We start from the raw sequence: 14,946 nt of genomic DNA on the forward strand, positions 1-14,946 counted from the left end.
AATGAAACAAGCCTGGTGCTCTCACCATTTCCTTCAGTGGCTATTGCTTTGAGTTCTTCTGGATTCAAGTATTCATCAGGCTCATTTGAGATCTGCAATGGGATCACAGCTCATGATGGCATGGCTACAAATAAAGCCAAGTGTCCCTTTAGAAGAATTATACTGGCCTTTAATTCTCAGGTTCAGTCTGTAATGTTCAGAATACAGCTTAGCTGTATTTACTGTAGTTTCAAAGTTACTGCTTCCTGTGCTTTCTGGTTTATAAAGAAATGGGTTGTTGTTTGTATTGCTTTCCATGCTGTAGAAAATATTTACTCAAAATGCTCTTAAGTGGCTGTGTGCATAAAACTGTGCTTGTTTTTCACCTGGGAAGTCTTAGCTCATACTCAGGTTGTCACTAGTACAGCAGGTTAAGCAGTTGATACTTGCCTTGCAGCATCCTCAGCAGGATCTGGCCTTGTGCCTGCAGAGGAGCTTTTACTGGTCTAGCCAGGGAGTTGTTGCAGATGCAGACTGAAATGCTTTTATGAAAATAAAGGAAGTGACATTTAGAAAACCTGTGCTCTTAGTGGCTTTCAGAGCAATGCCAGGTTGGTTTCATTTAGGTTTACAAATGGCTGTAAGCCTCTGGAAAAAGCTAAATTCTTTCTGTGTAGCATCTGGAGCAGGAGATGTTCTGCCATTAGCTTTATTCATATAAAGCTTGAATCCATTAACATAAGGAAATTGAATAAGCCATTTGATGAAAGAGTGGCTAACAATTGTCATGGTCAGAGAAACATGGATATAGTTGTTTGATAGATACATAGTTATTTTACTTTCAGCTCACAATTTTTGTTCACCATGATGACAATGTAATGTTCAGCCTTAGACTAGAGAGTCAAGCTGGTATAAGCAGACTGCAGCTTCTTTGCACCTCAGGGACTGGGGCAGAGGGTGATTAGCAGGAAGAGGTAGTGAGACTGAAGCACCTGGGTAACATCCCCTGATGCACTCAGTACAGTTCCTCAGCAGAGCAATAGCCACATGGGTGTGCAGCCTTCTGCCCATCTTTCTAGCAGTTTGTTCAGGCTGGAGTTATGTTGGCTTACCCAAGCAAGGATTTGGCATCATGTTCAGGACCAAGCCATTTCCCACTGAATTTGTTTACATACATACATACAAAGTTGGGTGAGAGGTGGTTGACTGCAAAATCTGATCTGCTGGGACAAATACATCTTCAGTATGATTCCTTTGAAATGTAGTGAAGATGGCCCAATGTACTTAAGCTGTATCTAAACAGAGGGTAAAAAGCCCTGTTAAATATCTACTTTGTCTTTACTCTGATGCAAAGGTTTCTGGCATTATTATTATAGCTTCTTAATGTTTTTCTAGCACCTAAATTATAATTAAGACAAATTTCTGACTTCTGTTTATTTTTGCAAGTCATGTCTTACTCCAAGTAAGGCACTAAGAGTCTTAAACCTTTAGCAGTAAAAATTCAGTTCCCCAACACTTTAATGGCCATGTATTACAATTAATTGATGACCTCAAGTCCCTAAAGGATATAAAATTTAATAAATATGTCATTATATCAAGTACTAAAAATGCACTTGCTTCTGTATGTGTAATGCACTGCTAGGCCACTTCTTTGCACGTCATTGACCGTTATCTGTATCTCCACTCTTTCATTCCTGGGGTGAAACTTGAAGTATTCCATTCTTACTGCTCAGGAAACGCTTCTAATTTTCATGCTGATAGAAAATTTAACTTAGAAGAATAAGACAAATCCTTTTGTCTGAATGGCATTTGAAAATCTGTGTTGTGACTACAGCTGACTGAAGCTCAATGACTCTAATGAATGTATTCCAAATTTAATCTCAATTACATTTGCATTTTAATAAATGACTCTCACCTACTTGTCAAATCGACAGCCCAGCTCAATTTATTAAGTTACTTGATAAACAGGGTATTGTGATGCCAGACATTAAATGGAGAACTATTTGTTGTCCTATTCCAGCAATATACTATTAATTTACAGCGTAGAAAAGTACATTGGTGATCTCTGTATTTTCTGTTTGGCTTTATTCTACTGATTTCCTACTTCTTTACAATGAGGGTGACAGAGCACTGGAGCAGGCTGTCCAGAGAGGTTGTGGAGTCTCTTTCTCTGGAGACTTTCAAAACCCACCTGGATACATTCCTGTGTGACCTGCCCTAGGTGATCCTGCCCTGGCAGGGGGGTTTGAATTAATGATGTCTGGAGGGCCCTTCCAACCTCTAACAACCTGTGATTCTGTGAAGAGTCCCTAGACCTTTAGAGTCATTCATAAATAGTCCAGAAAAAATTCTATGGAATTATGAGAGAATTTTGTTGTTGTTGCTGTTGTTTAAATCAGGTAGTTGTTATGGCTTTTTTTATCTGCTTCATTTCTGTTCATTTTGTTTTATTTCTTTTTCCATACTTGTAGAACTACTTTTTTTTTAATACCTGGGTCTTCAAGGAAGTCTTAAGACTAAAAATGTTCACTCACAATCATGTGTGATGTTTCCTAATCCATTAGATACATGAGAGTGAATGCTGAATTTGGTATACACAATAAAGTCTTCTGTATTTAGATAACCTAAAAACAAAGGCACTGAATGTACTTACCAGTTGTGCATCTTACCCCAATAATACTGGTTATGGCTGTTAGTATCAAAGAACTTTTATCATTATCTATGTCTCCCACTTGTCTTTGATTCATGTAACCACCTGTTCACTATTTGTGGCACTATAAAACACAGCTACAGCAGGGGGCTTGGTCTTTAAGGAGGAATTCTGCATTTACTTCAGTGCATACAGACATGTAACAAAAGCACTGTAAAGGAGAAAAAGTGCTTTTGCACACAAATATCTTGATAGCTGACAGAAAAGAGAGAAAGAAAACTACTGAGAAAGGGCATTAAGTAAGAATTTGAGGCCATTAAATGATTTCTAGTGTTCAAAGAGAAGTGTGTTATGGAGAATGCTAGGTTCTTATTTAAAAAAAAAAAAAAAGGAACATCTTTTCTTTTATCTTTTTCTTTTCTTCCTAAAGTTAATATAGAAATACCCAGAAATACCCAGCAGACAGATTATCTACATGAACTGGAATTTTTTTTCAGGTTTATATTTATAACTACTGGATTGAAAAATGATGCCAACAAATACAAAACCCCAATCCCCCAAACCACTAAAAGAGGCAAGTGCATTTTCATGGAGGGAAGCAAGGAGGGGGTAAACTACTGCCCTTGAGACTAGTGAATTTGGTGCCTGAAATTCGCACCCTATGTGACCTTCAGGTGCTTTAATACATGTCTAGTAAGAAAAGAGAGTTATTACTTGTCAGTAAAATGAATGAAGCCCAGCTTTCAAGCCTAGATTGTGTTTGAAAGAATCAATACAGCCTGATGACACTTGATTCTAAAGTCAGCAGCACATTAACTTAAAGGGATGTGGCGTCTGTCTGGATAGTCTGACTCGGATCAGCTGCTGCATTCTTGCTAACATTTTAATCAAAGGCTTTAGAGTAATTGAGTGCCTTTTCCCTTTCACAGCCCTACTCTGTTACCCCCCTACAGAAGTAGGTATGGTTTCTTCCTTAATTTCTTCTCCTGCAGTTCAACCCTGCCTGTTGTCTTCAGCTCACTCACAGGCTTCGCTGGCACCTTCCCTTTACTAACAATGCAACCTTCTGACAGCAACTGGAATTTGGCAGCTAACAGGTAGCTTCAGGGCAGTGCCTGTCAGACTGTGACAAGTGAGTTAAGACACCAAGGGGTCCAGTGGTCAGTTGGCTGCTCTGAATTAGCATTAGGGAGTTTGGAAATCAAGTAGTGGACAAAGTGATGCTGAATTCAAGACATCCAGTAGTTAACCTGTGTGGTGCTGAAAGAGATAAGAGAAAGCTCTCCCAGTTCATGGTGGGGAACTGTTGTCCTTTGTTGCTATATTGTGAAAGGAAATACTAATGTTGGATTCTTGAATACTGAAGAATATGAAATCTCTGTTAAAAATTAAGTTGGTGGGTAACAACTAAATTACTTAGAATATAATAGAATTAACCAGGTAGTGTGTCTTCAGCACAGTGACCAGCTTGTGGTGACTTTTGGCAGGCGTCACATCAATTCCATGAAGCAAGGTGGAGAATACTTTCATATCCTTCGCCAAGAATCAGCAGAGAGGAAGAACATGCTGGAAGAAGCCCAGCAGGCTCGGGCTGCAAGCAGGAGAATTGACTTCCAGACACCCAAATCCACCTCTGATGCAGAGGACTCAGAGAAAGAAATGACCACGTAAGTCAGCTCAGAGGGCTTTTGGCGGTCTGAGGGCAGAGACCAGATTCTGTCATTACTTGGAATTGAGGCAGAATATTGCTGCTTGTCTGAACTAGAGAGAGAAAATGCTTAAAATCTGGTTAAGTGAGCAGCTGTAAACTTAACTTAAAGTAGTGGGGGGGAAATCCTTGAAGTGTTGTTTAAAAAGGAGGAAGTTTAGAAGGCAGAAGGTTAGTGAACACAGGGGAGGTTTTGTGGCCAACTCAGAACTGATTCTGTGAGGAGAAACAGGAGGCCTGGTGAGTTTTTGTGCCATGCCTTTGTTCCCACAGTGGGACCACAGCATTAAGAATAAGAAAGAATTACATTCAGCAGAATAAGTGGCTTAGCTCGCAGAGTGGATTCCTTTGCTAGCTCAGACCTACCTTCTTCAGGTTTTCTCTCCCTTTGATCATTGTCATCTTCGGTCCTCTGGCTCATGCTGATCTTTTCAGTGCATCTCCAATGCCTGTGATAACGTTATAGTTGTCTTCCATTTGTCAACCCTCACAAGGTGAGGGGATGATTAAATACTTGCTCAGCAGGACAGAGTAGCAATTCTAGAGGTTACACACCTTTGGTTCCTTATTGCATCAAGAGCTCATCCATCTCTAACGGTCTTTTCTCATCAATTTTCTGTCTTTTGTCAATCCTAGGTACCAGCTTTCTCTCATTCACCCTTTTTGTGTGAACTGACTCTCAACATGGAAAGTTCAGTCTCCAGAGTCATCTGAGATACAACCACACACTAGTCATAAAGAGGGACAACAATATATAACCATGATTAGAAAATAAGAAATAAAACTTCACCTGTTAGTGTGAAGCCCAGACTAATAAGTAGTCAAGTTGCACAGACAGGCAGAGAGATTCTGAAAATTATCATAGTAACATTTAATATTCAGCATTGTAAATGGTCACTAACTGAACAGCTGGAAAAGGTGAGAAAGGAAAGAGGAGTACTGAGAGGTAATATTATGGAAGGAGAAAAGGTATTAAGGTATTAATGAGTTTTGGAATCCTGGACTCTAATGTCTGCATCATCTAAAACTTTCTCCTTAAGTCACCTACAGCTGTGCTGCACAAAGTGGCACTACAAAACACTTTGATCCTAGGGTAGCAAAGGCCACATGAATATTTTAGGTTAAAATGATTATTTAATTTTGAAAATTATCTATCATTTGCATACATAAGAGTCTCCATGAAAGCTTTTTGTAAACTCCATGCTTATTATTCTTTTTGTTGTGTAGCTGTTCTGTCTACCCATAACTCAGCTAAGCCACCTTTATTGCAGACAAATAATGTGTTACATGTATGAAAAATAACATTGCCTTTATTATCATGACTATTCAGGTTATTGAAGTCATTTATTCTCTTCTGTAAGGAAAAGCTTCTCCTCTCAGCAAGGCTGACCTCCAAAGTTTTTTAATATTCCTCTTTTCTTTATGAAGATTACCTGCATGGGAAAAATTCTCTTCATTTAGTCACAGCTTCTCCTAGCATTAAAAGAGTTTTCAGTGGTGCAGAGTATACCAGGCCTGTGGGTGAATACTGACAAAGCCACTTTAATCCTACACCTGCACCAGGACTCTGCCCAGCTGTAAAAATTCAATTTAACATCTTAAAACTAACCTAAAAATCCACTCTAGCAACAGTTGCTAATATTAACTGGTAGTATAAATATGCAGGTAGAAGTAGTACCATATTTATGAAATGCCATCAACTTATTAGTAATAAATATTAATTAGATATCCTGGATAAATATAAATACCAGGCTTGTAATATTAATGAATGATAATAAATGCAGTAATTAATGAATTGAGAAATACATCTAAATTGTTTGGGGGTTTATTTAATGTAAGGAGGAGAAGAGGGAGTATGGTGATAGGAACACAAAAAACAGTTCTGTCAGCAGTGCCTTCATTTCACATGCCCCTTTTTTTAACTTCAGTCTTTGTCCATTCCCACAGTTGCTCCCTAAAAGAAGGCAACCAACTGCCGCTGTTAGGGATGAAGAAGGTGACCTTACGCACTTTCACTTCTGTTCATAGCAGTGTCTTGATTCCAAGCCCCGCTGGAGCAAAAAGGTGTGTTTGAAGGCAGATTTATGTCCTCCCCTCCTTGGTAGCACATAAGCAAAATTCACAGCAACATAGACCCATAGCACATATACCCAGAAAGATATGAGAGCACTGAGCACATCACCAAGACAAGTCCATTGAAAACGTGACATCCCAAAATATGCTCAGGATTCACAGTTATGTATCAACATTATGAAAGCCTTGAGAGATGTCTACAACTCTCTGGGATAATTAAGAATGCAATCTACTTAGAGGTACTAATTTCAGTTTGTTTCTCTGACTACAGGGTATAACACATTTGTTTCTCCTCTCTGCAGTGAACATCTTTTCCGGCAGCTGTGCGCCATCCATTGGCTTTTGGAAGCTTTGACTCTGGAACGCAGCGGCTCGATGCATTCCATATTCACCTGCTGGAATTCAAAGTCAGTGTGCAAAAATGACAGCCAGTGGCATGAGGAGTTTGGGATCTTTATATGTTGGGATCCTTTATATGTTGTTGTTTCTCTTCTTCCAAGTGATAACTGAGTGAAATGTCATTAATTCTGTGCCACTCACTGTAAACAAATTTTGCATCAACTTTGCCCCCATGCAGTCAGCACGAGTTGTGCAGACAAATCAGTAGCACAGCATGGTTTCCTATTATTGCAGCTTGCAGAACCAGGAGAAAATACTGGGCTATCCCAACCAAACTCAGTTGTGGTTTATTTCCCTTTTCTCTTTTGATTAATAATTATGCAAATTAAATGCATGTAGTAATAGATGTATGTACATTCCCACAGTCATCCCTTGGAGGGTTAGCCCAGTGAACTCAACAGAAATTCCATATACATTGTAATTAGAGAACAAAGCAGGTATTAAATGACACTTAGTAGCTGGGTTTATTCTGTCAATTATGCATGACAGTGATGGGTACTTGTAAAAGATGCATTGCTTCTGAACTTTTATACTGTTAAAAGTAAATATTAATTTAAGTTCCCAACATTTTTAGACAATGTAATCGTGTTGACATAACATGTATTTAAATTATTCATGAGTGTTTGATAAAGCAGTGAACAGTTTATGCTCTGATTTGCAGGGCAGAGCTCTTCTGTTCTCTCTCTGTATTCACAGTGAAGGCAAACTGTGCCTATTTACAACAGAAGTGACAGAGTAGCATTATATAGAATTAGCCTGACAAATTGAAAGGGACAATCAGGCCAGAATGTATTGTGGATGGGTTTTCACCCCTTTACATGTGAGGAACAATGAACTGGGATAAAAGAAACAGTTTGTAAGTTTCACAGGCACAGACTGACAGAAAAGTATAAATCCATAAAGCTTTGGATTAATTTCCAGGTCCTGAAGTAGTGCAATCTCTTGTTGTATACATCCCCTCTTCACTGTTGCTGTCTGTAACCATCACTCATAGAATCACAGACTGGGTTGAATTGGAAGGGACCTTTAAGATCATTTACTTCCATCCCCTTGCCATGGGCAGGGACACATTCCACTATACCAAGCTGCTCAAAGACCCATCCAATCTGGCCTTTGAACAGTTCCATGGAAGTGAAGAACTTCTTTGTTACATCTAGTCTAAATCTATCCTCTTCCAGTTTAAATCCATCACCCCTTGTCATATGACTACAAGCCCTGGTAAAAAGTCCTTTTCCAGCTCCCATGAAGGCTATGAGGTCTCCCTCAGAGCCTTGCCTTCTCTAGGCTGAACAACTCCAATTCTCTCAGCCTGTCTTTGTTGGAGGGGGTCTACAGCCCTTTGATCATATTCATGGCACTCCTCTGGACTTGCTCCAGCAGGACCATGTCTTTTTCATGGTGGGAGCCTCAGAGCTGAATGCTCTAGAGAGTCACCCAAGAGCAGAATAGAGCGATAGAATCACCTCCCTCAACCTGCTGCCCATGCTTCTATTGATGCAGCCCAGGATACAGTGTGTTTTCTGGGCTGCAAGCACACATTGTTAGGTTGCTTCTCATCAGCAAACACCTCCAAGTCCTTCTCCACAAGGTTGCATTCAATCTCTTCTTCAACATTATGTAACATTTTAAGTTTCAGACCTGTATAGGTCTTCATTTAGCCAACAGCATGGAAAAAGCAAACTTGCATGAATCTGCTGTCACTTCTATCCATAAAATCTTGCTGCATTGGATGAAATTGTTCAGTGCTTACACAGAGGAAGTTGAGAGCATCACCTGGCCCAGTATGTGCACAATAGTTTGTAGAATGACCGTGTTTCTTTAGGTGGTTCTTCACTTGTGACTCTGACTTATTGATGGCTTCTACACCTTGCATTGTTTTGCCATTCCTTATGAGCAAGATACACATCACAGTAGTGGTCAGCTGCCTTTTACTCTCTACTGCATTTATTAAAAGAATTTATGATAAAAGCAAGACTCTCAAAAAATGGAAAAGTAATTAAGTTGTTTTCACTTAGGGACCCTGGTGGCTGTAAAAAAACAGTGGAAGAAATGGAAGAAGAAAAGTTAGCAAAATGCATGCAGGAGCTCTTTATTACAAACACAAAGGTAACTTCATTGTCAATTGCTTCCTTGGGACCTAATCCAACTTTCCAAGCTTTTGTTTTGTTGCTTAATTGAACTCAACGATACCACATTTCCTGCTCTGGATCTTGTAACTGCAGAGTATTTGTCTCTCTAGGTTTTGAAGAATCACCTTTTGATATGAGGCAATAGGAAGAACAGTAGGTAGCTGATTGAAACTGTGGCTTGGCCTGAGTGCTAAGTACTGATGTGGGAAGAATTCAATACTCAGCTAAAACATAACTAGCCTCTTGTTTGCAGTTGCCCCTTTTTTATGACCCAGAGGCACGTAGCAGTACTTGTTCACACAAATAGGTGTTTTTCAGTCAAGGGGGGATTTCAGACTGGTATTCTGGAGGTCTTATTCTAGTAAGTTCTAACCATGGTTTGGTTGCCTTTTTCCACTGAATTTAAAGCTAAATTCAGAAACTATTGCTGAATGTTGAGGCCTTTAAAGAAAGCAAGATTCACTTGCCACATTCTAAACAAAGCCAAGGAAAGGAGAAAATGAGCAATTCAAATGAAAGCCTTTTAAAAGAAAAATGAAGTTAATACCAGAGAGGAAACTGAACACTAGAATATTATCTGTAACACTTGGTAACCGTTTTGCTGTCTTTCTGAAGCCACAGAAAGACTTGTCTTTTTGGAACTGTTGAAATAAACAGAGGAAAATGGGGAATGAGTGATGCTTAGGAGTATCATTAGGAGAACTCAATAAAGAACCAGTGGATTTCTCAGACTGTAGCTTGATCTTCAGCAGTCTACTAAAGCTTTTATTTCTTTGCTTTGTCCCCTGTAAGGCAAAATTAAACAAGGTTTGTGAAGTGCTTTTAGAACCCCAGGTGAGGCACTCTTAAAAATATGAGCTGTTGTTACATGCAGGCTATTTGCTCTTGTTATTTGTCAACACCTGCAGCTGTTGCCCTCATGCCATAATAAAGTGATTCAATAAAAGATCCTGATTTCTGCTGGGAAAGAAGCAGCAAAAGTTGTGAAACTTTTCAAAGACAAAAATTGTGGGTTTATGCAAACACTCTTCCTTCTGTTAGCAAACAGAGAGGGAAAGTCAGCAAGTCACATAAACAACAGAGTTGTTTCTAAAGGTGAGGCTTTCTGATTTTTTTCCATACAATTTTACCAGCTCTCTAAAGTCAGGTTCAAAGCAACATGAGCTGAAGAAACCAAAGTGCATGTCAGTCTTGACGTGTCTTTTAGCATTTACATTGCTGAGACTTTTTTTCCTTCCTCTTTGTATTGATCACAAATTCCTTTCTCTCATTTACATTAATATTACTTGAAGACTGCTTTTCATATTCAGTGTGAAACTTCTCATGGAAATATCAGGTTCCTCCAGGGGCACTTGCTTTATAAAACATATTGTTCTGGTTATCAGTCCTACACAATTCCGTCTGCTTTCTGTCTTCAGTTTTACATTCCTGGCACAGGAAGTTCTTTTGAGAGGTTTTTGGGTGCTGGGAGGAGACCCAAGCATTTATCAAGCCATTTTGACCTACTCTTTTCTGTGCATGATAAACTTCCTCTATTACCAACTCTCTGCAGTGTTATTCACTTAAAAATCAGTTTAATCTGTTGGCATTAATGCTACAGGAGATGAGTATTGAAGAAAGATAACAAAATGAATGAGGTAGGATCTACTCGAGAAATCACTAGCTTGATTGAAGCCACTGGAGGAAAATCTATGAGGTTACAGTAGGACCTAATATTAGAATGGTTACAGAAATCTGATTCTTCATTGTCAAATTGCTATAGAAGGACCCTCTTTTTCTATTGTTTTTTTTTCTTCTTTTTACAGAAATGCACTTGGAAACCACAGTGCAGTCTGCTTGCCAGGATGATAAACAAGACATCTACGCCAGGTATCTCTCAGATTAGCAGTCTGTCGTCTCTCCAGGGTCAAACCTCTTATGGCAGTGAAGCTTCCATTGCAGTTTTCTCTGAAGACAACAGCAAGATTAATTTGGCTTCATCTGATGCTGTGAGTGAGTCAGCACAATCTAAAGAACAGCCATCTCTTTTCCCCTGTAAGTTGCCATTCTTGACTGCCAATATCAAATGGATTTGCTTTTGGTGTTACTAGGGAAAACCTACATCCAAGACACTGCTAGATGCGCCAGTGGATTTCTCTGCAGGCATGTGACACTTTGTACAAGCCTCTGTGCCCTCCCTGGTAGCAAATTGATTTAAAGACAATATAATCCCATGTGAACATGAAGTAAGAGTTTTAATTAATCTTCAGTTACATCAGTGACATATTCAGGCATCATCCACATCTATAAGGTCAACAGGTGATGAAAACAGTGAAGCTGTTCTCTGCCATAACCAACTGATCCACTGACTATTTGCAGCTCGAGGGGGTTTGTTTAACTTAGATTTCCTATTCCATGTTCCTCCTACTGATCTAGCAGTGACTATACTTGACAGACTAGCTCATTAGCTTTGCAATGCATTTGTGTAAAGAGCTAGATAATATTAACTCTTTTCTCTTCCTTCCAAGTAAAGCTGGGTCAGAAAAGCACATTAGCATTTAGTGCTGCTTATTACCTTTTAATTGATATTTATATACTCATTATTAGGCTAATGCCATGCTGTGCTAGACTCTAAATTTCCCTTTAAGAATGAGCTGTTGGAGTCATTTGGGATAGTCCTGTGAATGCTCAGTACCTATCAAACAGGCAGCATGAAGTGTAAGACACAGAAGAAAATATTTTGTTTGGTATGTGCTTTTTCAGTACCAGTCCTTCCAGTTCAGACAGGCTGGTATCAGAAGTAGGAAAGTTTAAATGAAAAAAAAAAGTGGTAAGGTGTGTTGGAGATGGAGAACATCTTCCAGATAAGGAGCAGTTAAATAGACTAGGGCTCTTCAGTGTAGAAAAGAAATGGCTTAACACAAGGTTATGACAGATCTCAGTAACATTGTGAAGTGCATGGGGGGAAAAAAAGAAGTGATTAGAGAGCAGTTACACACAAGTTCCCCTGACATCAGATTTATGACCCACCAAATTAAATTATCTGGCAGAAAATTTAAAGCAGTGGGAAGTGTTTTTGTGCAGTACATGATTAAACTTGGGAATTCATTGTTACAATATATTACTGGAGGTATATCCAAATCCAAAAGCAATTTAAATCAATAGCAGTAAAAACAATTAATTGCTCTTAACTGTAAAGAAATGGACATGTTCCCTGGGTCTGAAAGATCTTTAGGTTCAGGATGCCAGAAGCTGGCTGGATATATAGGGAAGCTTGTGCTAGTATCATGTCGTAACCCTTACAGCTGCTGCTGTCCACAGCTCCCAGCACAGATGAATGAGGCTAGTGGAGAATTCAAAGCTATAATTTCAATCAGTTTGTTTACAAATGTAGGTTAACAATTGGTTTATGTGTGAGATGAGATTGGAAAATAATCTTGAGAGCTGTAACAGCTGGGAGCCTGTGTTTGCTGTGGGGCATAAATCTCTTGTGGTATGTGTGATGTATGGGAAGTATGTTCGGTGCAAACTCTGGAACAGCATTTATCGCATGATTGCCTGCGATTTCAGGGGACTGGCCTGAGTTGCCAGGCTGGCTCTCTTGAGGATTATATTCCTAGCCCTAAAAAATATGGGAAGCTAGTTTCTGCAGGGCAGCTCTGTAGAAAAGATTGGATTTTGTAATGAATTCTGAGGATGCCAGAATCGTGTTTAATCCAGGATTTTGATTATAGAATGCTTCATGGACAAATCAGAAATGGATTACAAGTACAGCTGTATACCCTACTTTCACAAAGCTTCATGTAACTCATACAGGCATAATTTTGAGAGCACACAACCCTAGCCCCCATGTGTACATCTATATGTTGCAGATGTGAGAAGGAGATTCTGTAGCAGTAGCGGATACAGCTGAATGTGACTCCTCTTACAGGGGAGGGGAAAATATTTCCTAAAAGGAAAGACTTCATAACTCAATAGAAAGCCTTTTTTCCAGCTGTAATTTTGATGCTGCTGTTTGGGGACTGCTGCTGTGGAATGTCTGCTTATACAACTTTGATTTTTCAGTGCTACTGGCTGATTGAGGACCTGTACTAGACCTTAAGTTTAAATGTTACATCATGTTGACAAAGGTAAATGTGGAAGCTGCAGTCCTTGTAGCTGTGGTTATAACAGCAGGTCACTTGTGAGGTAGCCTCATTTATCATTCAGTCACCACCTAATCAAAGGCTTTACAAAGCAGATTATGTCCTGAGCTTGCTTCCTTCACCACATTTAAAAACATTCTCTTTTTGTGCAGACAGAGACTATATGAGCTAAAGGTACTAAAGTTAAGCTTTATTTTTATGGTTACTGTGTCATGAGGAGGTGGAGCTTAGTATTTCAAAAGTATTATGAATGTGGACAAGCTTGAGTATTTGTTTTCCCAGTATCTCCAAGTGCAAAACGGAGAGCAGGGAGTTATTGTGCCCTCTGTTTCTGTTCATCAGCCAAAAAGATGAGCTCTCCATGGTATTAGCCCTGATTTGCTTCCTGTCTTCTGTCTGCAGTATCTGCCCACAGGAGTGCTTTCTGGACTAGCTTTAGGCAGTTCAACAGGTCTTGCAGAAAATATCAGATGCAGCCACTGCTTAGTATAGCCCTCCTCCCCCAAAACATCATCTGTGGAGTCTGTGAGTTTCAGATGTCCAGCCACTCACTTTGCACAAGCGGTAACCACAAATAGAAAGGACTGGGCTCTTCTTGGCACGCAGCGTCAGAACACTCCTTAGAACAGATGTGATTTGGTATGCAGCATAAACCTCAGAACAGAAGCTCTCTGCCCATATTCATGTCAGGTTCCAGACCCTGGCAGGGGCACGGTCAGGCTGTGCATTCAAACTGCTCTAGAAGGTCCAGTAGTGTGCCAGCTCCTTACAGGCTTGCACTGAGGCTAGTAAGGGCCACAGGGGAGCCATCATTAGAAGCAATCAGTGCCAGAACTTAGGAATTTCTGACTGGGACCTTGGCACTCTTGACACTCACCTGGCCACAGCTAATAGAGGATCTTCATTATAAGCATAATGCTTAAAATTGTAGCCCATTAGCTGGTGCACAGCAAGTTGTTTCATCCATGCCTTGCATTTATAAATTCACAGTATTGTATTAAAATCTGTATTTCTAACAGAAATTAATCCCTAAAAATAACTCATGCTGCTATTTAACACAGTCAGCATTCAGCAGTCATTTTTATTACACTGTGTGTGGTGTTTCACTGAAATGTGGGAAAAGGGCCGTTTGAATTTGGAGATTAAAACTTCAAGGTGTTGAGTGCTTAGTAAAATGTCACTCATTACCATGTAGGACATGGTGAGCACCTCAGAGGATGACTTAGAATTTGATAGCTGACACTGGGATTTTTAATAACAAGAGTGACAGTTGTTTTACTGCATGAGTGATTGGAGGGAATAATGCAGAGAAGATGGCTGCCTCAGTGTCTCTCCAGGGATTTGACATCAAAGCAGGAATGAAAGAGTAGTGGGAAGGAAAACGAAGTTGTGGATTTGAAGAAAAATGGTGAGTTAAACTGGCTTTCCAGGTATTCAAGGGAGAGGAGAATATAAGCATCCTCATTACAGTGGCAGGCTGAGAGTGAAGGCTGTTATTAGTGTGAGTCCTGCTCAAAGGTGGATAATCTGGAAACTATAGGCAATACCTGAAGTTTTAGTGGATGCTGATAAGGAGACAGAGAGGTAATCAGGCACCTGTTAAATGCATTAAATTCCATATGACATTTAAAAGGAGAATGGCAAAGTGATATGGTAGACTTAGAAATTTAGAAGACTTGACAGTTTATGCCAGTGGAATGCTGACAGCACAGCACAGGAACTGAAAATAGACTTTCTGCATAGTTCAAATCTACTTCTTTTTAGTGCTCCACTTTTATAAGCATCTAATGGATAAAATATGTACTATCTTCTACTTGATAGAGGGTTGTGGGTTTTTTCACATCTGGAAGACCAAAGCTTACATTTTCAAAAGGGGCTTAATGA

At 39.6% G+C, this 14,946-nt stretch overlaps 1 protein-coding gene across 1 annotated transcript in view; it reads left to right on the top strand.

Moving 5' to 3' along the window:
- CCDC60 (coiled-coil domain containing 60) overlaps positions 1 to 14,946 on the top strand; it is a 56,903-nt gene that overhangs the window by 34,474 nt on the left and 7,483 nt on the right. Inside the window, exons 2-6 of the mRNA XM_054173278.1 lie at positions 4,117 to 4,296; positions 6,285 to 6,401; positions 6,713 to 6,817; positions 8,825 to 8,915; positions 10,744 to 10,972. Coding sequence (XP_054029253.1) covers positions 4,117 to 4,296; positions 6,285 to 6,401; positions 6,713 to 6,817; positions 8,825 to 8,915; positions 10,744 to 10,972 — 722 coding nt within the window. The remainder of the gene's footprint in view (positions 1 to 4,116; positions 4,297 to 6,284; positions 6,402 to 6,712; positions 6,818 to 8,824; positions 8,916 to 10,743; positions 10,973 to 14,946) is intronic.

The sequence above is a fragment of the Dryobates pubescens genome, chromosome 25, assembly GCF_014839835.1.
Source record: "Dryobates pubescens isolate bDryPub1 chromosome 25, bDryPub1.pri, whole genome shotgun sequence".
Taxonomy (NCBI): Eukaryota; Metazoa; Chordata; class Aves; order Piciformes; family Picidae; genus Dryobates; species Dryobates pubescens.